This window comes from Dipodomys merriami, unplaced genomic scaffold (genome assembly GCF_024711535.1).
Source record: "Dipodomys merriami isolate MVZ:Mamm:240054 unplaced genomic scaffold, mDipMer1.0.p SCAF_22, whole genome shotgun sequence".
Taxonomy (NCBI): Eukaryota; Metazoa; Chordata; class Mammalia; order Rodentia; family Heteromyidae; genus Dipodomys; species Dipodomys merriami.
In genome coordinates this window covers 20,840,812-20,864,559 of record NW_027203604.1, presented here as the reverse complement: position 1 = coordinate 20,864,559, position 23,748 = coordinate 20,840,812, and the positions used below count along the sequence as shown (strand labels likewise).

Here is a 23,748-nt window from a genome sequence, read left to right as displayed (position 1 = left end):
TATATTTCACACTATATGACACAGGGGTAGAGCTAAGGAAGAGTTGCAAAGGTAAGGGGAGGGACTTTGTAGCTGTTCTTAAGTGCTTCAGTTGTTATCTGTACAAGTGTGACATTGCATGTAGTCTTGTTTAAGTGGTAGCATAAGTTTAACAGGAGCCTAACTTTCTGGCTATTGTGTTAAGAACCCATTGTGGGAGGACAAAGGTAGAAGCTATGGCAACACAACAAAACCAACACCAAAAAAAAAGCACTTACGCGCGCACGTGCGCGCACACACACACACACACACACACACACACACACACACACACACACACACACACACACACACACACACACACACACACACACACAATATTCTAGTTTTTCCTCCAGTGCTTTTTATCCAGTGTTAGCAAATTATACAGCCTCTTCTCATATCCAGGAAAAGAAAGTAATTATGTCCAGAGTGCAATGACTTTCTGACCACTGCCATGGCTTGTAACTTGATGGAGTTAATTACCATTGGCTTGGCTGTATTGCTGCTGTCCAGCCAAGGGCAAGTTGTTTGTATTTCTGATGCATTGGCCCCACAGGAAAAAGGACACTAGGTTAAAGGTTGACCAGTCAAAATATACTACGGTATCAAACTTCTGGATCAGATGGAAGTCTTTGTAATCACAGAGCAGTATCAATGTCCTTTAGCAGTACAGAGGTCTCTAAAGCACATAACAACCACATCTCTATTCCAAGATATTGGAAATTATGTATAGAACAGGAAGCAATCACTACAAACATTATTGTGAACAATTCATTATTCCTTCCAAGAATAGCCAAAGAAAATTCAGATTTTTCAACTGGGTTGTAAGGAGTTCTAAGACAAACTTAAATTTCCATTGCAGTATAATAGGGACAAAAACAGGTATATTTTGTCAGTGTCTTTTGATTAGTACTATAGTCTCATGATAAATTTTAAAAGTAGACAATTTAAAATATGAAAAGACTCTGGGAAACACACTGAAAAATGAAAATAATATTTTTAAATGATATATGCTTTGAATCTATTCTAGGATTCTAGAAAGTAGAGGCTGGCTTACCTAAACCAGTTTTTTGCTACAGGAATTACTCATCTGGGTGTGGTGACGCCACTGCTTTGGTGTAATAAACATAATCACGTATCACCACACCCTCCCCTTAAACTCTATGTTAAAGGCTACTGTCTACCTGTCAAAACTGATTATTAGTTGTAGGCTAATGAATTTTCAGAACCAGACATCTATGTAAGGGAGTAAACCAAAGTTGTAAGAATGCATTTTAATTCATTTTAGTGTAGCCACCTAATAAGTACATAATTCCTGACTAAACCCAAGGTTTTGGATTTCAGTCTGCTATTTACTTTTTCTTGAAAGGCTAAATTTTCCCCATCTTAAAGATGAAGATAATTTTATTTTCTTTCTGGTGCTGTTGTAAAGATTAAATGAGCAAAGCTCTTTAAAAAATGTCTAGCAATAGCCAGTACTTTTTGTGTTTTATCAAAAGATTTGCCCACAGAATTAAATCTAGGGCCTGGCATATGGTAGGCAAGAGCTCTATCATGTGAGCTTTCTGCCCTTTTGTTTTTATTTTGTATTTGAGTTGGAATCAGTCTCCCAGAAACAGGATTTACAGGCAGCTGCCACCACCCTTTTTTTTTGGGGGGGGGGGTTCGGTCCTGGGGCCTGAACTCTGGGCCTGGGCGCTGCCCCTCAGCTCTTCAGCTCAAGGCTAGCGCTCTACCACTTAAACCACGGTGCAACTTCCGGCTTTTTTCTGCTTATGTGGTGCTGAGGAACCGAACCCAGGGCCTCATGCACGTGAGGCAAGCATTCTACCAACTTCCGAGTCCAGCTGCCACCACTACTGACTTGGATTTAAACTAATATGCTATAGAAAAGCTGAGGTATAAAAACAATAGTATTTCCCTAATACACCCTAATTTTACTGTTTGGCTTAAACACATTTAGGACATCACTGGTAGCAAGGAGAGCAACATTGTCCAGTCCAAACAACCACCACCCGGGTGCTGGTGGCTCATGCCTGTAATCCAAGCTACTCTGGAGGCTGAGATGTGAGGATCACAGTTTAAAGCCAGCCAGGGCAGGAAAGTCCATGAGACTCTTACTCTAATAAACACCTCAGATAAACCCAAAAGTGGAGCTGTGGTTCAAATGATAGAGCACTAGCCTTGAGCAAAAGAAGCTCAGGGACAGAGTGCCAGGCCCGGAGTTCAAGCCCCAGGACAAGCAACAAACAACAACAACAACAAACCACCAACCAAGCAGGGTGGTGGTGCAGGGTTACTAGAAGGGCCAAAACAAGGGGCTCAGCCAGCTTGGGTTACAAGAGCAACAATTCCAATCCCATGCAAGTTTTCTTCCAAGTGAAACCAACTTTCACACAATCTGGAAAGCAAGCAAGCATGCTGAATCCTTCCTTTGACCACATTGCAACTTCGTTTAAACGGATGGCAAGCAAGGTCTGAAGAAAAGGTTAAGTCACACTCCTGTGTGACAGAGCCTGGCTGTTTCCCTACAAGGCAACGGTATTCCAGAAGTCAAAGCAGGTCGCCTCTGGGCAACCTGCTCCTCTCTCCCGCGCAGTGAGCTACTTAAGTCCACAGTGGCACCCAAGGCACGCCGAAGTAAGGAAGGACAGGACCCATGCATCCAAGCTCCAGGGCCTGGGAGCTCTGAGGGGCGGGGGAAAGGGAGGGGAGGGGAGGGACTAAAGGGAGCATGGGGTGGGGCCGGGAGGGCGGAAGGCGGGCCCGGGAGCGCAGAGGGCGGGGCCTGGAGCGCGGTGGGCGGGGCGGAGCAGCGCGTAGCCCTCCGGGAGCGGCGCGCGTTTCCGGCGTGCGCGGCGGAACGCGGGGGCGGGGGCACCGCGGGCTCCCAATCGCGCACAATGAGACAGCTCTGAGCGCCGGAAGTGGGGCCGAAGGAAAACACGGAGAGAGAGCCCAGCCGGGACAGGAAGAGGCGGGGGACCTCGGCGGAGGTGGTGTGAGCGCTGCGGAACGCCTTCTCCCTGCCTCCCTCACAGACTCGCCGCCGGGCTGGGGCTCCGGTGGGTTTCCTGGTCTCCGGAGTCAGAGATCGGGCCTGCCCTCGGAGGTACGTTGGCTCTCCATCCCCCACTGGCCTCCGCGACCCAGAGTCAGTGACCCCGGAACCCCCAAGGCCGGCGGAGACTGACCTTCCGGGTTCGAGTCCGCGTCCTTACTTTATGTCAGGCTCTGCAAGGGGCTGAAGAAGGGATTTGGGTGGAGGCACCAGCCTGGGCTCCTTCGCCTATTGGGGAACCCCGGAACCCCTTCGAGGTGGCAGGTCACTTCCTGCTTCCTGGTCCCTACGGTGGCAGCTTCGTGGCCAGGAGAGCCGGGGACACCTCATCTTCGCCTCGGATCGCCAAGGGTGGAAACTGAGGCCGGTCAGGGGTGGGGCAATCGAACGAGTCTCGAAAAGAAGTGTCGTTTTACTGTGAATTGCTGTTTGTGACCAAACTGAACGCGTTTGGGGCTGGAGAGTGAGAGATGGGATGGTTTAGCCGGAGCGGTTCCTTGGTTGGAAACCCAGCCCCTTTTGAATTGAGTGCTGTCTCTCGGGGTCGCGAGCCCAAGAGACTGGAGCTGGTTGTTTGGAAAAGCGAAAGCGAACTGGAGTTGAGCGGAAATGTAGTCAGTTCACCTAAAAGTTTCGATTACCTCCTTGTGTAGCACTCGAAAGTAATAGCCAGCTTCTTAAGGAAAACTGTTTTGCACGTTTTGTAACAGTATCGGCTCAGAATGTTTACTTGGAAGGGAACGCTTTCGTTACACTACACTGCATAGATTTAAAAGCTTGGTCTGAGTAAAATACTGCCCTACAGTTGTCCAGATTATAGAAGCTTCTCATTCACAGATTTAATCTTGATGCTAAATAGTAAGTACTAATTTTCATGTCATTACAGGAATAAGTTTCGTGACCTCTATAGCCATATACTATTAGGGACATGATAGAAATTTTATTTAAAAAACAGGAAACTAGCTGCTCAGGAAGGAGGAGGTTGAAAACTGAGGGTTTGGTTCAAAGCCAGCTTAGGCAGGAAAGTGTGAGACTCTTTATTTCCAATTAACCAGCAAAAAAGTGGAAGTAGATCTATGGCTCAAGTGGTAGAGTGCCAGCCTTGAGTGGAAAAAGCTCCCAGGACAGCTGCCAGACCCTTAATTGAAGCCCTCTTATCAGCCTGAAAAACAAAAACAGTTTCTTAAAGCATGTTCTTTTTTAATTCATATGGTAAATGTACTATTTTATGTATGTGTTCAGTATTATACCTTGTTTCCTTAAATTATCTTCTTTCAGGTGCAAAGTAAGAAAATTGAAGTACAAGACCATGGGAGATGCAACAAAATCTTACTTTGTGAAACGCACTAAGGACCGAGGAACTATTGATGATGAAGATTTCAGAAGGGGTCATCCCCAACAAGATTATTTAATAATGGATGATTATGCTAAAGGCCATAGCAGTAAAATGGAAAAGAGCCTTCCAAAAAAAAAGATAACACCTGGGAACTATGGGAATACCCCTAGAAAAGGACCATATGCTGTTTCCAGCAATCCATATGCATTTAAAAACCCAATTTACAGTCAACCTGCTTGGATGAATGACAACCACAAAGACCAAAGTAAAAGGTGGCTGTCTGATGAACTTACTGGTAGTTCAGACAGTTGGAGGGAATTCAAAATTGGACCCAGAATTCCTATCATGAGCCGACCAAGAAAAGACTCCTTTCAAGAAAGTGATGAACGTTACAGGTGGCAAGAAGGAAGAGGCTGCAGAACTGTAAGACCACTGTTTCATAAAGACTTAACAAGCCTAGACACCATGTCAGAATTGGAAGCAGGAAGTCCTGGTAATGTGTTCCAATTCATCAGGTTACCCCTAAGCCAGAGATAACAAAATCTTTTTTTTTTTTTTTTATCCAAACAGGTTTTATTATTTTCAGCAATGAACCTTGTATTTAAAGTAATTATCCAGGCACTGGTGGCTCATGCCTGTAACCCTAACTGCTCAGGAGACTGAGATCTGAGGTTCGTGGTTCAAAGCCAGCCAGAGCAGGAAAGTCCATGAGACTCTTATCTTCAATTAATCAACAGAAAACAGGAAGTGGCACTGTGGCTGAAGTGGTAGTGTGCTAGCCTTGAGCTGAAGAGCTCAGGGACAGCACCCAGGCCCAGAGTTTAAGCCCCACAATCCCCCTCACCCCCCAAAAAAATATATATATTTTTTAAGATTACCCTTTGGGCAAACCTCAACACATTTTATCTACTTGTTACTTCAAATATTTATTTTAACAACCCTGCATGGTAGTTAATGTTTTTAATTCCAGCTAAGAGGGAGATGTAGGTAGGAATTGAGGTCTAAGACTCATCTTCAGCAAAAAAATAAAATTCCTGGAGATTCCATCTGAAGAATTCTAGCTCAAACAAGGGTGAGACCATTCCTCAAAGAATAGATCATCTGTCCTGAGTACTGCAAAAAAAAAGAACCAAAAAAAAAAATTCAATTTAGGCATGATGACACCTGCCTCTTTAACCCTTGGGAGACTGAGATGGGTTGTAGGCCAGCTTGATCTATATACTGAAACTTGAAGCCTTTTCTCAAAAAAATTTGTACTTTGGTATGGTGAGTCTCATTATACTTTAGTGAACATACTTTTGTGGAAGAGGGTGGTCATATAACCCCTAGAGACTGTACAGTAATTTATAAGTACTGTGTGTGTTATTTCCTAAATTTTGTATTTAAATAATGTTTCCATAATGTAAGTGATAGAATATAAAACTTAAAAACTTATTTGATGCAAAACCACAATGTAAATGCGTATATTTTTCATACCTGGATATGTTTTAGATGATGTATCTTCTCTAGAGCAGAATAATTTAAGTTTTTGTTTTTTCAAGAGATGCATAAAGTATGTGCCTATATATTCCCAGGATTAGTCCCTGAGGCAGGGAGGGTCACTTGAGTCCAGTATTTCCAGTCCAGTCTAAGCTAGACCATTCTAGACCTATCTAGACCCTTTCTCAAAGCTAAACAGAACAAAACGAAGCTGAAGTTATATAGTTCAGTTGTAGAGTGCTTACCAAACTTGTACAGACCTGGACATGGAGGGAAGCTTAGCATAACAAGAAGTTGCGAAACATGAATTTGGAAAGTTAGAATACAGAGAGAAGCTTTGCTGTTTACTTTCAGTAAAATGAAAGTCCATTTCTAAGTGACTTCACATGCTTTTTAATTACTGACTTAAAGTGATTTATATATTTTGCTAAAAGGTGCAAAGTAGACATTTTCAATATAGTAATGATTTCTTAAGACGAAGGTTATTTTTTAATGGTATATTTTCTGAGATGTAATAAAGACAAATTGGATAGGAAAAGGGAAATCAGTATGATTGTTGGCTAAAAACTTCTTTATATAGAATAGATTGCAAATGTTTACATTTAAATACATTCAGACGGGCTGGGAAGATGGCTCAGTGGTAGAGTGCTTGCCTTGCATGCATGAGGCCCTGGGTTCAAATCCTCAGCACCACATAAACAGAAAAAGGTGGTGCTGTGGCTCAAGTGGTACAGCACTAGCCTTGAGCTGAAGAGCTGAAGGACAGTGCCTACACCCAGAGTTCAGGCCCCACAACCAACCAAAAAAAAAAAAAAAAAAAACCATTCAGGCAATATAGATACTTTCTAGGTTTACAGAGACTTTTTTTCTGGCATACTATTTCAGTGGCCAGTTTATATTTGTGTCTTCTGTATGAATTTGTGATCCATGGATATAGAATGCTTTAAGGGAGTTGATCCTTTTTGTCAAAAAACATCTCAAAAGCCAGGTGCTGGTGGCTCACTCCTGTAATCCTAGCTACTCAGGAGGCTGAGATCTGAGGATCCCGGTTCAAAGCCAGCCCAGGCAGGAAACTCCGTGAGACTATAATCTCCAATAAACCACTAGAAAACTGGAAGTGGCACTGTGGCTCAAGCGGTAGAGTGCCCACCTTGAGCTCAAGAGCACAGGGACAGCGCCCAAGCCCAGAGTTTAAGCCCCAAAACGGACCCCCCCCCAAAAAAAAAAATCTCAAAGCTGAATCTGTGCTGCTTGTAAATCCAGCATTATGGAGACAGGGATAGTATTGAGGAGGAGGCAGGAAGATCCAGAGTAAGACCATCCTGAGTTATATAGTAAGATTCTGGCTAGATATAAAACAAAAACAGAAACAAAAAAACAAAATCTCTAGAACTTATTGACATGAAATGGAGGGAAGGGAGTTAATTGATAAGTTATTTTTGTTTGGTTTGGTTTTGTCAGTTGTGGGGCTTGAACTGAGGGCCTGGGCACTGTCCCTGCGCCTCTTTGTGCTCAAAGCTAGTGCTTTACCACTTGAACCACAGCACCACTTCTGGTTTTTGAGTGGTTTATTGGAGATAAGAGTCTTACAGGGACTTCTCTGCCTCTGCTGGCATTGGACTTCAATATTCAGATCTCAGCCTACTGGGTAGCTAGGATTATAGCTGTGAGCCACTGGTATCCAGCTCACAATTTTTTCTTGAGAAGAATTAAGAGTTACTGCTTCTATCAAGTAGTAGGAACAGAATAAAATGTTATAAAGAAATTAATAGGGAAGGAGTGGATCTTAGTCTTATAAATCTTTAGGAAGAACTTGAAGGAATTTTCTGATGGAGCACTGTGGTGTTCTATCAAAGGTAGAATAATAATTCTACAAATTAGGCACACAATTTGGAGAGGTTGAATTTATTGAAATTTGTTTGTATAGAATAGTAAAAGGGGAAGTAGAAGTGAAATCAGAAATGAAATCAGCAGGCTGGGAAGGCTTAGTGGTCGAGTGCTTGCCTTGCATGCATGAGGCCTTGGGTTCAATTCTTCAACACCACATAAGCAGAAAAGGCTGGAAGTGGTGCTGTGGCTCCAGTGGTAGAGTGCTAGCCTTGAGCTGAAGAGCTGAGGGACAGTGCCCAGGCCCCTAGTTCAGACCCCACAACCGATTAAAAGAAAAAAGAAAAGAAAAGAAAGAAATGAAATCATGGAGTCTGTCCCCCTGATCATTAACTCAGCCTCCCTGGGCCTGGAATCATGAAAGGGAAACTAAGTATTTGTTGGTAATTTCTGGGCTTAGGATTTGTGTTTTTGTTTTTAAAAGTTTCTGTGTATCTATATTCGTGTTCATAAGTATATTAATTACCATTAATTTAATTACCCATAGTTGAATTTTTTAGGAAAAAAGCATGAAAAGCATTTTAAAAATAGAGATTTGTAGAGTACATATGTTTGTAGAGACAGAATATATATATATATGATATATATATATAACATATAACATATTGGTATAGTAACTGTACAAAAGAAGTTTCATTGCAATATTTCCATAGTTGCATATAGTGTAATTTGATTCACTGTATCCTCTCAATTACTCTTTATCCCTTTCTCACTTTTTAAACAGCTTTTGATGAGTTTCATTATATTTTCATACACGTATGTATATAAATTACTTTTACCTCTTATGTATTCTTGTTTGGTTTTAGGAATAACTAGGGAGTTGCTTAAGTATTTTTGAAAATGACACACTTTCCTTGTCTTATCAAAGGCACTCATGTTTTCTTTATATGAAATCCAGGCTTGTGCCTTCATAGTTAACTAAAGGAAGGTCTCTTCAGCTTCTATCCCTTGAAAATCTGTATTAAAAAATAAAGCTGTTATACAATGTTACTGTAGAGAGAAATTTACTTCAATTTGTAAACATTGTACTGCATTTAGAAATCCTAAAAAGTATCCTTTTAAAGGAACTGAAATGCCCCTATGACAGTGTGGGAAAATGCAATGAAAGCCATGTTTGAGATGCTTTTTTTACCGTAAACACTGCCAGTTTTTCTGTTTTGCAGTACTGCCCCTACCTCACCCTCAAGTATCCTAGATTGCCAATTTAACATCTTTGGGGTAATGCCATTAATGACTTAGCTGGAAAATATCCACTCAAATACACATGTCCTTTGTGAGGGGATACTAGACCATATGCAAATAAAAATGGGAAACTTTAGAAAACTGAATATAGAGAAAACATATTGAAATAAATTTGGCAGGTGCCAGATAGTTTTCCTCTAAGTGATTGTGGAAATTTTTCAGCAATACACAGTTTGGCCTTCTAAGAGTCCTTTCAATGTGATTTCTTTTTGACAGTTTATGGCTGTAGGGCCTGTGCAACCAGTTTAGGATGTTATATTGCCAGTTCTGGTCTATCCTAGGTGTACATGGGTGTGCCTCTGGAAGGGATGTAGTAATTTCTTTTCAGTTTCCATATTGTGAGATAGAAGATGAGTTTGAGAATAAGCCCATATTTTAAGTCCATATTTCAAATCTTTATTTTGACTTGGCCCCACTACCTTTGATAAGTTTGCTAATTCTTGTCCCATCTGGACAGTGGGGTTATTAGCATCCATGTCAGGATTACTGTAGGGATTAAATGAGGCTGAATACATAAAGTGTTCACTATATATCTGTCAAACCATAGATTAGTAATAACTGCTGCTATCATTTAACATCATTCCCGTCTCTGTATAAACAGATTAACAGAAGTTAGTCATTGTCCTTTTGCTTTATTTCCCATATTTTTATTAGTGTCAGATAATTGTACAAAGGGGTGACATTTTGACACGTTCTATACATTATTGAGTTTTGCTTCTTTTCCTTTCCCCTTCTCCTACCCTCCCCCTCAAAAAAGTGTTTCAACCATGTTGGCCAGACTGGCCTGAATTCAGAGATCCTCCTGCTTTTGCCTCTGCAATATTAGGATTATAGCCATGGCTACCACAGCCAGCCAATTCTGGGGTTCACAGGGAGAGAACAGTTACTCTAGAAAAGGACAACGAATACATTTACATTGTAAAGCCTTATAACCAAGAGTGAAGAGAGACTGGAGAAGGAACTTGGTTATTTAACAGTCTGTTGGCAAAATGACAGACTTTTCCAAAGGATATTGTACATTTTTTTTGGATATTGTACATTTTGGTATGCATCTCTAATTTGTGGTGGTATAAGAAACTTCTGTTAGCTAGGCGCTGGTGGCTCATGCCTGTAATCCTAGCTACTCAGGAGGCTGAGATCTGAGAATCGCGGTTCAAAGCCAGCCCGGGCAAGAAAGTCCGAGAAACTCTTATCTCCAATAAACCACCAGAAAAAATGGAAGTGGCGCTGTAGCTCAAGTGGTACAGCGCTAGCCTTGAGCTGAAGAGCTGAGGGACAGCGCTCAGGCCCAGCGTTCAAATCCCACGACCAACAACAACAACAAAAAAGACAGAAAGAAACTTCTGTTATGCACACTGAAGTCAATGTTTATTTTGAGAAAGATAAGCAAATTACATGAGAATAGTAGCACCTAAAAGTAATGTTCACTCAAAATTGAGTTCAGACCAAGATAGATTAGGCTGGGACTAATTAGGAAGCAAACTACAACAGGCAGCATGGTGGTGCACACCTCTAGTCTCAGCACTTGGGAGGTTGAGGCATTTTCCAAGTTAAAAAATTTCATGATTAGTTCTCAAAGGTTTGCTAAAAATTGTATTTACTTAGAAATAAAAGCCTGCTAAAATGCCCTACATTAGGCATTTCCTCTGTCAGCTTTTCAGGGAGTGTCATGACTAGTACACCGATTAGCAAACCTTGGAAAACTAATCATTAAAATTTTTAATTTGGGAAATGAATCTTTCAGTGTTGTGTATAACTAATAGCTTCATTTTCCATAACTTCATAGAAGACAGAAGTCATCAAAGCTATTTAAAACATTTTTTATAGTTGAATTTTATAGTCATCTGTTTCAGAGGATAAAAATAATTATGTGTTATTGAAGGCTTCATTTGTAACTTAAACGTATTCTTATCATGCCATGTTGGGATATGGCTGATTGCTAAATTTTCCAAAGATGTATGGTATTGTCCATTTTACTCTATTTAGATCCTTCAGTTAAAAGGAGCTGGGCGCTGGTGGCTCACGCCTGTAATCCTAGCTACTCAGGAGGCTGAGATCTGAGGATCGCGGTTCAAAGCCAGCCCAGGCAGGAGAGACCCTGAGACTCCTATCTCCAATAAACCACCAGAAAACCGGAAGTGGCGCTGTAGCTCAAGTGGTACAGCACTTGCCTTGAGCTGAAGAGCTGAGGGACAGCGCCCAGGCCCAGAGTTCAAGCCCCATGTCTGACCAAAAAAAAAAAAGTGAGGGGCTGGGAAGGTGGCTCAGTGGTAGAGTGCTTGCCTTGCATGCTTGAGGCCCTGGGTTCCATTCCTTAGCACCATATAAGCAGAAGAAGCTGGAAGTGGTGCTGTACCTCAAGTGGTAGAGTGCTAGCCTTGAGCTGAAGAGCTGAGGGACAGCGCTCAGGCCCAGAGTTCAGACCCCACAACTGACCAAAAAAATATATATATATTAATGGTTTTCTTAGAATATCATGTTCTTCTTACAGGTATACTAAAATGAACACACACACACACACACACATACACACATTATAAATTCAGTACATTCTAATTACATATACACTTGGTCTCAGGATAACTTTTACTAGTACACTCAAAAGCATACCATTAAGACTTGAAATCAAATTGTATTATCAAGGTAGAATTCTTTTTAAGTAAGATGTTTTCTGTGAATTGCTATATCCAGATAATGTGCTTATGGAATATTCAAGCCTTTATCCATGGAGAGCCACTTGCCCTTTTGTTGTGTGGTCAGAAGTCATTTATTTTATCATGTGCTTTAATAAATATGTAAGTTCTGTTTTTTATTCAGTAGTGATATTCAGTGTTTGTCAATAATATTTTTCCCTAACTTAAGAAAACAAGAAGCAGCGGCCCAGACCTAGGAAGCCACGGAGGACTAGAAATGAGGAAAATGAGCAGGATGGAGAGTTGGAAGGTCCTGTGATTGACGAGTCTGTACTTTCAACAAAGGAGCTACTAGGCTTACAGCAAGCTGAGGAACGATTAAAGAGGGACTGCATTGACAGGCTGAAAAGGGTAACATCTTCATGCATACATTTGCTAATTAAAATCCAGGTTTTCAAACTATGGTAGTAATTGGAAATGCCTGCCTTAGTGAATGGAGTATTCATTTTTGTTATCAGTGTTTAAGTACTACAAGTTGAAAGTTTTTATGGTTTAATAGTAAAAATTGCTATTATGCTTAAATAAAAATGACTGTCCCCCCTGGTATAACCCCTGTTTTCATTGTATTTGATGTCTGTGCCCTGCATCTTGTATATACACTTCTCTAATGCAGGGAGGGGAAGGGAAAAAACAAAATGCTTAAATAGGGATACAGGTTGACCCATTGTAACAATGAGATGCACAAGACACTATGTTGAAAACGAACTTTACAACTTTGGGGGTGGCAGGTAGTTGTAGAGGTGGGAGGGAAGGGATGGTAGGGGAAAAACAAAGGAGGAGGCAATAATGCTAGATAGGAAATGTACTCATTACCTTGCTCATGTAACTGTAACCCCTCTGTACAGTATTTTTACAATAAAAAACATACAAAAAATAAAAATGTTAGGATAGTAATGGCCCAAGACAGTATTGAAATAACACTTTTAAAAGTAAAGGGAAAAATCTTTTTTTTTTCTGACTAATTTTGTATGTTTGGAAATATATCTCTTTATCAATATTTTCAAACTGTAGCGACCACGGAATTGCCCTACAGCAAAGTACACCTGTAAGCTCTGTGATGTTTTGATTGAATCCATTGCGTTTGCCCATAAGCATATCAAAGAGAAGAGGCATAAGAAGAATATTAAGGTGAGTTTGATGTGACCCAAGCAAGTGTTTTTACCTATCTGTTACCTTTATAGGTCTCTTCTATAGAGATATATTAATAACTTTAATATTTTATTGCTTTCTTTTAGCCAAAATTCTACTGGTCAATTAAGTTTGCTGCACAGTCTAGTAAATTTCCTTAAGTATAGTTCCAGGTTGTATGTAGAAAGCAATTTCTTGGACCTGAGTAAATGTCTTTGTGTCCATGGCAAAGCAAAGAATCAGTTTATCATTTCTATTTTAGTGTTCTTTTCTTCTGCTGTATCCATGTTCCTGCCTACTCTCTACCGTTGCTATTCAGTGCATACGGTGTGTGTGTTTGATAGGATGAAAATTTAATAGAGCTAAGACAGGCCAAGAAAAGTGTACTAACATTTTGTAGGGTATTGTCTTACTGAAAGATAGAATCTAAAACTATGTTTGAAGTCATTTTTTAATCTTAACATTTGTCTTAAAAGGAAAAACAAGAGGAAGAGTTGCTTACTACGTTACCCCCACCAACACCCTCCCAGATAAATTCAGTTGGCATTGCCATTGAAAAAGTGGTGCAGGAGTTTGGGTTACACAATGAGAACTTGGAACAGAGGATAGAGATTAAAAGTATGATGGGAAAGGTATTCCACCACAAATTACCAGGTATTGTGTAGATTTCTTTCCTCTTAAAGTATGTCTTATTTCAAATAGCATTCACTAAACAAAAATTCATTGGGGTACTGTGGCTGTAAGACTCTGTGTGTATGTGTGAGTGTTGTTACCTTTCTGCCTATTGAAATTGGCACAGTATCTTTTAATTACATAAAGAGAAGTATTCTGGAGTTATTTTCCAGTTACATGTGTAAAACATGTTTTATTTGAATAGACTTAAAAGAATTTCATACCTACATTGAACTCTGAAAAAAATTGTATGTAATTTGGAATGCCTTTCATAATACTGGCAAATTTATTTTCCAGTTTATGTGTGTCTTCTGATTATTTTGAACTTAGATCTTTGGTATGAAGTTGGAGGGCCAAAAATTGAAATAAAATGAAGTGAAATAAAACTCTGAAAAAGCAAAACCAAAAAAAGAAAAAGATGATGTGAAGCTCTGAGTTTAGACTTTGCTATTGCCCAAATATATGTGTGTATTTTATATATACATATATATGACACATATGTATATAATAAATTCCTGTGGCCATTTGAATTTTTCTGTGGCGCACTTTGGTCAACTGGGTATGATGATAAATGGTGTGCCTCCCTAGGACAGAATCCTTGAAGTCCAGTTAGTGATTTCCCACATTTATTGTCCATGGTGTGGTGATCACAGATTCTCCCAGCACAGAGCTGAAGCTTATATCACTGAGTGTCTTCACCAGCAGATTTGTTTAATATATAAAAGTACTGTAGTAGGCATCAAATAAATTTTTGGTAATTGAGATAAAATTTCAGAAATACTTTTTACTACAAAATTACAGACCTCATTATGATTGTTGTTACAATTAGTATTGATCAGTTTTTATAATTTTACTCCTGAACACACATTCCTCTAACAAAGGACTATAATTACCTGGGCTCCATATAACCTGCTTTCTGCTGTAAACCTTGCTGCTAACTATAGTTGGTTGCTGTATCTAATTTATAAGTTGTTTTTAATAGTCAGCAACCACTGGGACTTATCCATGTATTTGCCATTTCTGTTGAAATTTATTCCCTAAACCGCATCATAATATTTATCTGATATTACTTTCTTCTTGTATGAATTACAGGCTAGTTTAGTAGTACATTTTGATGTGGATATGAGAGATACAGTTTAGATGGGTATCATTACACAAAATAAAATTAAAGCTACACTAAAAGACAGTTAAGATCAAGTGTAGTTAGTACCTTACACAATAGTTGTTAGACCTGGACAGCAGCCAACTTCACCTAAAACCCATTGGCCATTGCTATCTAGGTAAATAATGGTAATAACTTAGCCTTATACTGTGTATCAGAAGTATCTAGGGAAGGCTGGGAAGGTGGCTCAGTGGTAGAGTGCTTGCCTTGCATGCCTGAGGCCCTGGGTTCGATTCCTCAGTACCATATAAGCAAAAAGAAAAATGCCGGAAGTGGCACTGTGGCTCAAGTGGTAAAGCGCTAGCCTTGAGCTGAAGAGCTGAGGGACAGCGCCCAGGCCCAGAGTTCATGCCCCACAACCGGACACAAAACAAAACAAAACAAAAAAAGAAGTATCTAGGGAGCCATGGACAACAGTTTTAGAAGACTTTTTACATCATTTTGATTTAGTCTGGGTTGATATCATTTACTTTAAAGTATCACCTTGTAATTCTTGAAAGATCATGGATATAGTATTCGTTTTATATATATACATATATATATGTATGTATACATACACACACATATGAGGGCAGAAATATTATTTCTTTATTAGAAAAAAAAGAGTTAGATCCAAAGCATCTTTTTAACCTAAATAAATCATATGAATCAGCAAATCTTAAATCTGTTGCGTCCCCTGATGAGAAAAGTTATTTTGATATAATAATAGTAAACCAAGCTGGGCGCCAGTGGCTCACATCTGTAATCCTAGCTACTCAGGAGCCTGAGATCTGAGGACTGTGGTTCAAGGCAGCCCCGGCAGGAAAGTCCATGAGACTTATCTCCAATTAACCACCAGAAAACCTGAAGTAGCACTTTGGCTCAAGTGGTAGAGTGCTATCCTTGAGCTGAAGAGCTCAAGGACAGCGCCCAGGCCCAGAGATCAACCACCACAACCAACAAAAATAATATAATAATAATAATAAATGTAGATCATTGGCAATGCTATATAGAAATACTATATTGATAAATATATGTACATATATCATTTATTGAAGAGGAGATTCCTACTCCCTACCATGTTAAGTTAAATTAGTTATATCATAATTATTTTTGCAAAGGGGATGTTATTTACAATCGAGTTGTTCATATTTTAAAATCAACTTTACAAGGTATGGTGCAATCATCTTTAATTACTACTCAAACTACTCAGAAGTAGTTTGAGGCCAGCCTGAAGTACACAACAATATCCTGTCTCAAAAATATTTATTTTAAAGTTAACTTTATGTTGAAAGGTAATTTTTATTACTGTTTACTGAGACATATTCTTTAGTATAAGCGATACCTATGTGTGCTTTCTAAAAATTGATTGTTGCAATAGTTGTATAAATTATAAGGTTTCTAAACATGAAATGAACCTCTGTCAACTTGCCTTTTTTTTGTTGTTTGTGAGGCTGTGATTTGCTCTATAGTCTAGATTGACTTTGAATTCATTTTGTAGCCAAGGCTGGCCTTGAACTCAGGATCCTCCTATCTTAGCCTCTTAGTGCTAAGATTACACTCATGCACCACCAGGTTTGGCTTAACTTTCATGTTTCCCTCCAAAATGACTACCACTTGCGTTTTCTGCAAAAAATGTGAGCATAATAATGTAGAAATACTTAACATGTTTTATAACTGACTTGACAAGCTTGACTATTATTAGTAGTACAGCCTTCTCCATTACATAAAATTGAAGGGGTAGCAATAGTTACCTTTCATACAGTTTTGCTGTGTATGTAGTTTTCCCTTGATCCTATTTCTGTAAGAGAAGTGTTTTATTATATCTTCTGAGAAATTTTACTTTATGACTTGTATATATTTATTTTTAGATTGTTCTCTCAGATTATATGGGTCTTCCTGTAGCCGACTGGGTTTCAAAAATTCAGATGTCAACATTGACATTGAATTTCCAGCTACTGTAAGTATAAAACAGTATAGATTTGTAGATATTTATGATTTAAAAGTATAATTAGCTCTTGAGTTTCCTCTTTTATATACTATGTTTAATAAGAATACTTATGCTTTTCCTTTTGGTAATTCTAGGCTTTGAATTAAAAGCCTTTTGATTCTAGATATACACTCTCATCTTAAGCTACATCCCCAATTCTTTTTATACTTTTGTTGTTTTTCAAATAGTGTCTTGCTTTTTTCCTGAAGCTGACCGTGGATAGGGAACCTCTTGTCTCTGCTGGGATTGTAAGCATGTACCACTACATCCAGTCGAATTATTGTGCTTTTATTTTATATAAGGAATGCTTTACAAATTGAAATGTCATTCTTGCATACAAGCCATGCTGATTTCTCTTATTGTTCCCAGTTTAGTAAGTGCTTCCAAAGGGAACACTAATCATTATGCTTTTAAATAGCTATACCTAGCCAAGATTTCTGTCTTACACATCATTCAGAAAGATAAGGATGAGTCTGAATTTTAAAACTCAAAGAACTTAAGTATGTTTGTCCATTTACCCACTGGTGGTTTCCACAGTCATTTTAGCTACTTGTGAAAATGCAGATTCCAAAGTTCCACCCCAAAATGTCTGTTTCATAGCATGTAATTCCCTACTATACCTGACTGCTGTAGCTACCTGATCAGCCAATCAGTAATTTTTTACTCTGATTATTTTTATCCTTTGGCTGTATTAATGCTTGAACTCAGCCTCATACTTGCTAGGTAAGCTCATTATCACTTGAGCTACACCTTCAGCCCAGTTTTTTTATTATTCTAATTTTAAATTCTGATCAATGATTTACCAACCATAGCAGTTGTTTTAATTTTGAACCATTCATTCATTTACCAAATGTTTACTAAATCCTTGTTGCATGGTAGGTACTCTATTGGATTCTGAAGGACAAAAATGATATAGCTCCTCCTTGACAGAACTCATAGCTAGTAAAGAAGATAAGTTTTCCATGTCATCATTATTTTTTACAAGACATTAAATTTTTTTGATAAATATAGGGTATATTCATTTATTGGCTTCTTTTTACAAATAGTTGTATGAAATTTTTTCTTTTTCTTTAAACAAAGTTTCATTGTTACTATAATGGTGATATACAGAGGGGTTACAGTTACGTAAGTCAGGTAAAGAGTATTTTTTTTTTTTTTTTTTGGACACTTGTCACTCCTTCCCTCTCATCCCCCCACCCATAAGTTGTAAAGTTCATTTTTAACATAGTGTCCAGTGAGTACCATTGCTGCATTTGTTCACCCTTTGTTCCTCCATTTCTGTGCCTCCCCTTATACTCCCAAAGACATATAAACTAGCAACCAAAGACCAGCAAAAGAGAAAAAAAAAAAAAAGCTCTGTTCAGGTCAAATATTTTTACTAATCTGTTTCAAAAAAATTTCAAAACAGCAAAAAATATTTATGACTCCCATAAGTTTTTTTTTGGAGGGGGGTCTGGTCGTGGGGCCTGAACTCTGGGCCTGGACGCTGTCCCTCAGCTCTTCAGCTCAAGGCTAGCACTCTACCACTTGAGCCATAGCGACACTTCCGGCTTTTTTCTTTTTTTGCTTATGTGGTGCTGAGGAATCGAACCCAGGGCCTCATTTATGCAAGGCAAGCACTCTACCATTGAGCCACCTTCCCAGCCCCCTGACTCCCTAAATTTACACTTTTTTTTTTTTTTGCCTGTCCTGGGGCTTGAACTCTGGGTCTAGGAACTGTCACTAAGCTGCTTTTGCTCAAGGCAAGTGCTCTACACTTAAGCCACAGTGCCACTTCCAGCTTTTTCTGAATAGTTTATTGGAGATAAGAGATTCATGAACTTTGCTGCCTGGACTTTGGATTGTGATCCTCAGATCTCAGCCTCCTGAGTAGCTAGGATTACAGGCATGAGCCACCAGTGGCTGGCTCATTATTCTGTTGTTTTTTTTTTTAATTCAAAAAGTTTTTAGTCTTTTCTCATAAAGATTATTTATTTTTTATTTTTTGGGGGGGGGTCCGGTCATGGGGCCTGAACTCTGGGCCTGGGCACTGTCCCTCAGCTCTTCAGCTCAAGGCTAACGCTCTACCACTTGAGCCACAGCGCCACTTCCGGCTTTTTTTTTCTGCTTATGTGGTGCTGAGGAATCGAACCCATGCCTCATGCATGCAAGGCAAGCGCTCTACCACTGAGCCACCTTCCCAGCCCCCAAGATTATTTATTTTTATAATCATATTCTATTCCCTTTTTCTTCCTGTGGTAAAGAACAGTGATTTAATGGAAAGATGTCCAAGAAGTATTTAACTGCAAAAAGATGAAGTGTTTACAGTGCTTATTTTTTGTCTTTTTTTTTTTTTGCAAAGAGAGAAAGACTAAGAAACTTTTCTTTTCTTTTGCCAATCCTGGGGCTTGAACTAAGAGCCCAGGTGCTGTCCCTGAGCTTCTTTTGCTCAAGGCTAGCACTTGAGCCACAACCCCACTTCTGGCTTTTTCTGTTTATGTGGTACTAAGAAATTGAACCCAGGGCTTCATGCACAGTAGGCAAGCACTCTCCCACTAAGCCACATTACCAGCCCAAAAACTTTTATTTGTATTTGTTTGGTTACTCATAAAGTAACTCTAGAAGTACATACAAGAAATGAAAATCAGTTACAGTTGGGAAGATGAAGAATGAAGTGGGAAGATCATACTATGTCTTTTAATATACATCTTCCAAATTATGTATGTGTGTACATATATATATACTTATATATTCACGTATATATTCCAGGACTGAAATTCATATTGCTTAAGTAGTTAAAAGTAGACAAAGTTAACTGATAATTTATGTATAAAACAATGTGAGCTATGTGTGGTGGTACCAACCTATAATCCCAGCTAAATTAGGAAGATAGAGAATTTGAAGAAGAAAAGCCTGGGTTACACAAAGATATACTTTCTCAAAACAAAAATCAGTATGAAAAATACTGCATGACCTGTTTCTCAGATAATTTGGTTATCTTTCAACTTGTTCAAGAAGCCAAGCTGCTAACTAGCAGCTTTTATCATCTGTTTACTTTTCTTCTGAGTAGATCTTAAAGTATTATAAACATCTTCACTGGTCTTCTCAACATTTTTTTAATCAAGGAAACCAAGTTTAGAAGTAGTATACACAAGCAGGAGCTGGTGGCTCATTCCTGTAATCCTAGTACTCTGGAGACTGAGATCTGAGGATGGTGATTCAAAGCCAGCCTGAGTAGGAAAGTCTGTGAGACTCTTATCTCCAATTAATCACAGAAAAAGCCAGAAGTGGCACTGTGGATCAAGTGGTAGAATGCTAGCCTTGAGCAAAAGGAGCCCAGGGATAGCATGCAGGCCCAGAATTCAAGCCCCAGAACCAGCCAAAAAAAAAAACCAGCATACACAGAATGAAGACTACTCCTTAGAGTCCCCAAATTAGACCAAGTCTACAACTATCTGAACCCAGGAGAGAAAGTACGTGTTCACATTCAAGAATTGAAGAGCAAGTGTAAGATGAGCAGATCATCAGAGACACTTTGAGAAGGTCGGCTATTAGCATCTATTTTGATATTGTGGCATTTCATAGGACATTGCACATTCAGAGTATCATTTTCTTTCAGCAAGGGAAAAGAGTTGTGCAGCAAATCTCCATTTCAGGGTTTTTTTCTGGTTAATTGAAGATAAGAATCTTTCAGATTTGTCTGCATAGGCTGGCTTATATCTCAGCCTCTTGAGTAGCTAGGATTTCAGGCTTGAGTCTGGGTAGCTAAAGGCTGCAGCTGGCTGGTGTTTCCTCCAGTTGTGTTTGCAAGATTACCAACCTCCAATCAGAAGAAGGCAGCAGAAAAGCATGGCTGCCAGAAAGCTGGAGCCAGCATTGCCACACTTATTAATTATAAGGAGAGCTATACCTGAAAAAGAAGTTCCATATGGCAGAAAGCAAGTTCTGGTCTGAGATTTAGCAGTCATGAAGGCCTCTTTGAAGGGTAAACATTTAAGTAAATTAGACTGGAAAAGTAGGCCTGGGTTCAACATGCAAGATTTTACAGATTATGCTAAGATTTTTACTTTGGCTAAGATAGTAAGTCATTGAGAGTTTTAAGGGTCCAGTGCAAAATTTTAAATGATTTTGATCCCATTGTGAAACAAGGATTGGAGAAAAACTGAAGAAATAATGAAGTTAGACCATTAAGTTAGCAATTACAATAGGCTTGCAGAGTGAGAGGTAATATTATTAGCAATGTGAAAACTTCCACTTTTAGATTTGTTGAGAGATACCAACCTGGAGAATTAACTCATCAGGAGTAAATTATGAGGTGGGTCTCTTGCCCACATTCACACTCATTTGATGCTCATCTGTCTTCTTTTGAATATTGTGTACATACAGCATAATGATTCATTTCATTACTGTAGTAGCAACATGTATTTCTAATTTGAAAAGCCATTTGAGTAGCTTCTGGCTGTATATTATACCAGCAAAATCAAAATATTTAGGGGTTATTTCATGTATTCATTCATTTATTTCCTAGATGTCTCAACCAGATGTCCTCTTACTTGTACAAGAATGTTTAAAGAATAGTGGTAAGGCTAAATTCTTTGCATACTTTGCTATTAAAGATTTTTCCTTGTCTCTAAATTATCTTATTAAAATCTGAAAATTAGACATGTTTTAAAAATTGTTTTTATAGATAATATTCAAGGCAAATGCAATGAATTATCAACTAGATTATCTTCTTAACTACTTCTATGAATTATTAGTTGTTAACTAGTTATCACTAGTTGACTAGTTATTAAGTAATAGTTCTATGAATTATTCTTGAGTAATCATTTCAAAGCAAACATTTAGATTGATGGTAATATAAAGAATACCTGAGTAGGGCTGGGAAGGTGGCTCAGTGGTAGAGCGCTTGCCTTGGATGCATGAGGCCCTAGGTTCGATTCCTCGGCACCACCTAAAGAGAAAAGGCCAGAAGTGGTGCTCAAGTGGTAGAGCGCTAGCCTTGAGCTGAAGAGCTGAGGGACAGCACCCAGGCCCAGAGTTCAGGCCCCACGACAGACCCCCTCCCCCTAAAGAAAAAGGAAGAAGAAAAAAAAATACCTGAGTAATATAAAGAATCAAGCTTTTAGCTTGATGGTTTATAAAGAATACCTGAGTCCCAGAATGTAAGAAATCCAGTGTATGGAATTACTCTTTAAGGTTAAAGCTAAAAGATAATCTGCTTTTTTCAGTGGTCTAAATCGGTACATTACAAATGGTAAATAGGTGTGACCCAAACCTGATTAATGAACTATCAAGAAATTCTCATGGATGTTCTATGGACTGTTTTGTCCAATATACTTTCCAGCTCCAGTCTGAATGAGATTTTCTTTTTGCCTCATCAGACTGTCTCATCTCTTAAATTAGGCATTACTGTCCTTTTTGGTTGAGTAAAACATTTAAGCATTTTGTCTTATATATCAGTTAACACATATTTCAACACTAATCATTCTAGTAGTTTTGGTATCCGTTTTGGTTCTAGATCTTCATATTTTAATTACATTATTCACATAACATTTAATTATTGCGATCCAATAATGTAGTCACTTTTTTTTTCATTTTCTTTTCTGTTTGTACTGATACTGGGATTTGACCTTAGGGCATTTCACTTGTTCAGCCTATGCTTTGCCACTTTAGCCATGTACCCAGTTCTGCTTTTATATGGTTATTTAGATGATGGAGTCTTGTGGACTTTATTTCTAAAGTCTTGTGAACTTTGTGTGTGTTTGAACTCTGATATTCTGACCTCAGCCTCCTTGAATAGCTAGGTTTCTAAGAGTGAATCACTGGCATCTGGCTGATGTAGTCATTTTTAATGAGACATTAGCTTTGCAAAATAAGGATTTTAAATTAATACATTTACATTTTTTTTACTGTGGAGGCAGGGTGTTATGTAACTTAGGCTGGCTTTAAACACTTTTAGTAGTGTTCTTCCAAAAGGCTGAACAGATAAGCTACAACAGGCACTCATACTTCATGTGTAGCTCAGCTATAAACAAAGCTTTAATTAACCTATTTAATATTTTTCTCTTCTTTCCTCAGACTGCTTTATTGATGTTGATGCAGATTTCCATGCTAGAGTGCCTGTGGTGGTATGCAGAGAAAAGCAAAGGTCTTAGTTTCTTTTAATTGTTTATTAACTATCAATTTGTAAAAAGCACAGGTACTTTGCTAAATCTTAACATCCAGCTTCTAAAACTGTAAACTGTTAATATGGTTGTCTCTTATAATTTCTGCAAACATTTTTCCTTATGGTTTTCTGCAATATGGAGGATATCTTTTATTTTAAAAAGGATAAAAATAGTTAAAAGGAAATAAAAAAACTTTTACAAACATGAGACAAGTTATGCTTTCATTTGAATTTAAGTGAAAAAACTGGAAAGGTATTTATTGTCAGTGTAATTTTTTCTATTTGTTGCTATTATACCTATGTAACACCTTTTTCTTCCTTTTTTTGTTTTCCATCTTTATCCTTACCCCTACCAGTGGTCTTCTTTGTAAAGTGAGTGCAGGAAATGAAAATGCTTGTTTGACAACAAAGCACCTAACTACTCTTAGAAAACTGGAACCAAAGCTACTTCCTTTGGTTATTGCCTTTAGATACTGGGCAAAGGTAGGTTTGAGTTCTTTTTATGTATGAATACATTCTGGGTGTGCATAACTGCTATGCTTTTATTATTACTAGGTTAATATAATTTTGTATGATCTGATGCCTATTTATAGGTATCTAGTAAAAAAAAGCATGTGAATTTTGGTTAGTAACTAACAAATACAAAAGAATTCAGGCTTTCTGTTTCACTGTAACACAAAAGATAAAACATTTTTAAAATACTAAGAATAAGTTTTGAAGAACTGGGGGCGACATGGCTTAAGTGGTAGAGTGCTAGCTATGAGGTACAAGGCTGAGCTAGCAGTAGGTTCTGAATTTAAGTGCCAGTGCCAACCCCTCTCCCTCACACCAAAAAAAAAAAAAGAAAAAAATCAATTTTGGGTCATATCCCAAAGGATGTCGCCCAGTAATTTCCAAAGTATATGTTAAATACATGACATTTGAAATAGAACTTCTCACATATTTCCCAACAA

General features: G+C 38.6%; 1 protein-coding gene across 8 annotated transcripts in view; it reads left to right on the top strand.

Moving 5' to 3' along the window:
- The first annotated feature begins 2,947 nt into the window (after nt 1–2,947).
- Nucleotides 2,948–23,748, top strand: part of Tut7 (terminal uridylyl transferase 7) — a 79,563-nt gene continuing 58,762 nt past the window's right edge. For 4 of the 8 annotated variants that reach the window (XR_011374287.1, XM_070033686.1, XM_070033684.1 and 1 more), the window contains exons 1-9: nt 2,948–3,133; nt 4,361–4,911; nt 11,889–12,070; nt 12,731–12,847; nt 13,324–13,501; nt 16,532–16,620; nt 21,158–21,209; nt 22,708–22,777; nt 23,152–23,278. Coding sequence is in view for 7 of the 8 variants with exons in the window: in XM_070033686.1 (XP_069889787.1) it covers nt 4,392–4,911; nt 11,889–12,070; nt 12,731–12,847; nt 13,324–13,501; nt 16,532–16,620; nt 21,158–21,209; nt 22,708–22,777; nt 23,152–23,278 (1,335 nt within the window). In the remaining variant the exon portion in view is untranslated. Of the gene's footprint in view, nt 3,134–3,321; nt 3,457–3,482; nt 3,941–4,360; nt 4,912–11,888; nt 12,071–12,730; nt 12,848–13,323; nt 13,502–16,531; nt 16,621–21,157; nt 21,210–22,707; nt 22,778–23,151; nt 23,279–23,748 lie in introns of those variants that run through there. The other 4 variants (XM_070033685.1, XM_070033683.1, XM_070033681.1 and 1 more) reach the window with 4 other exon arrangements.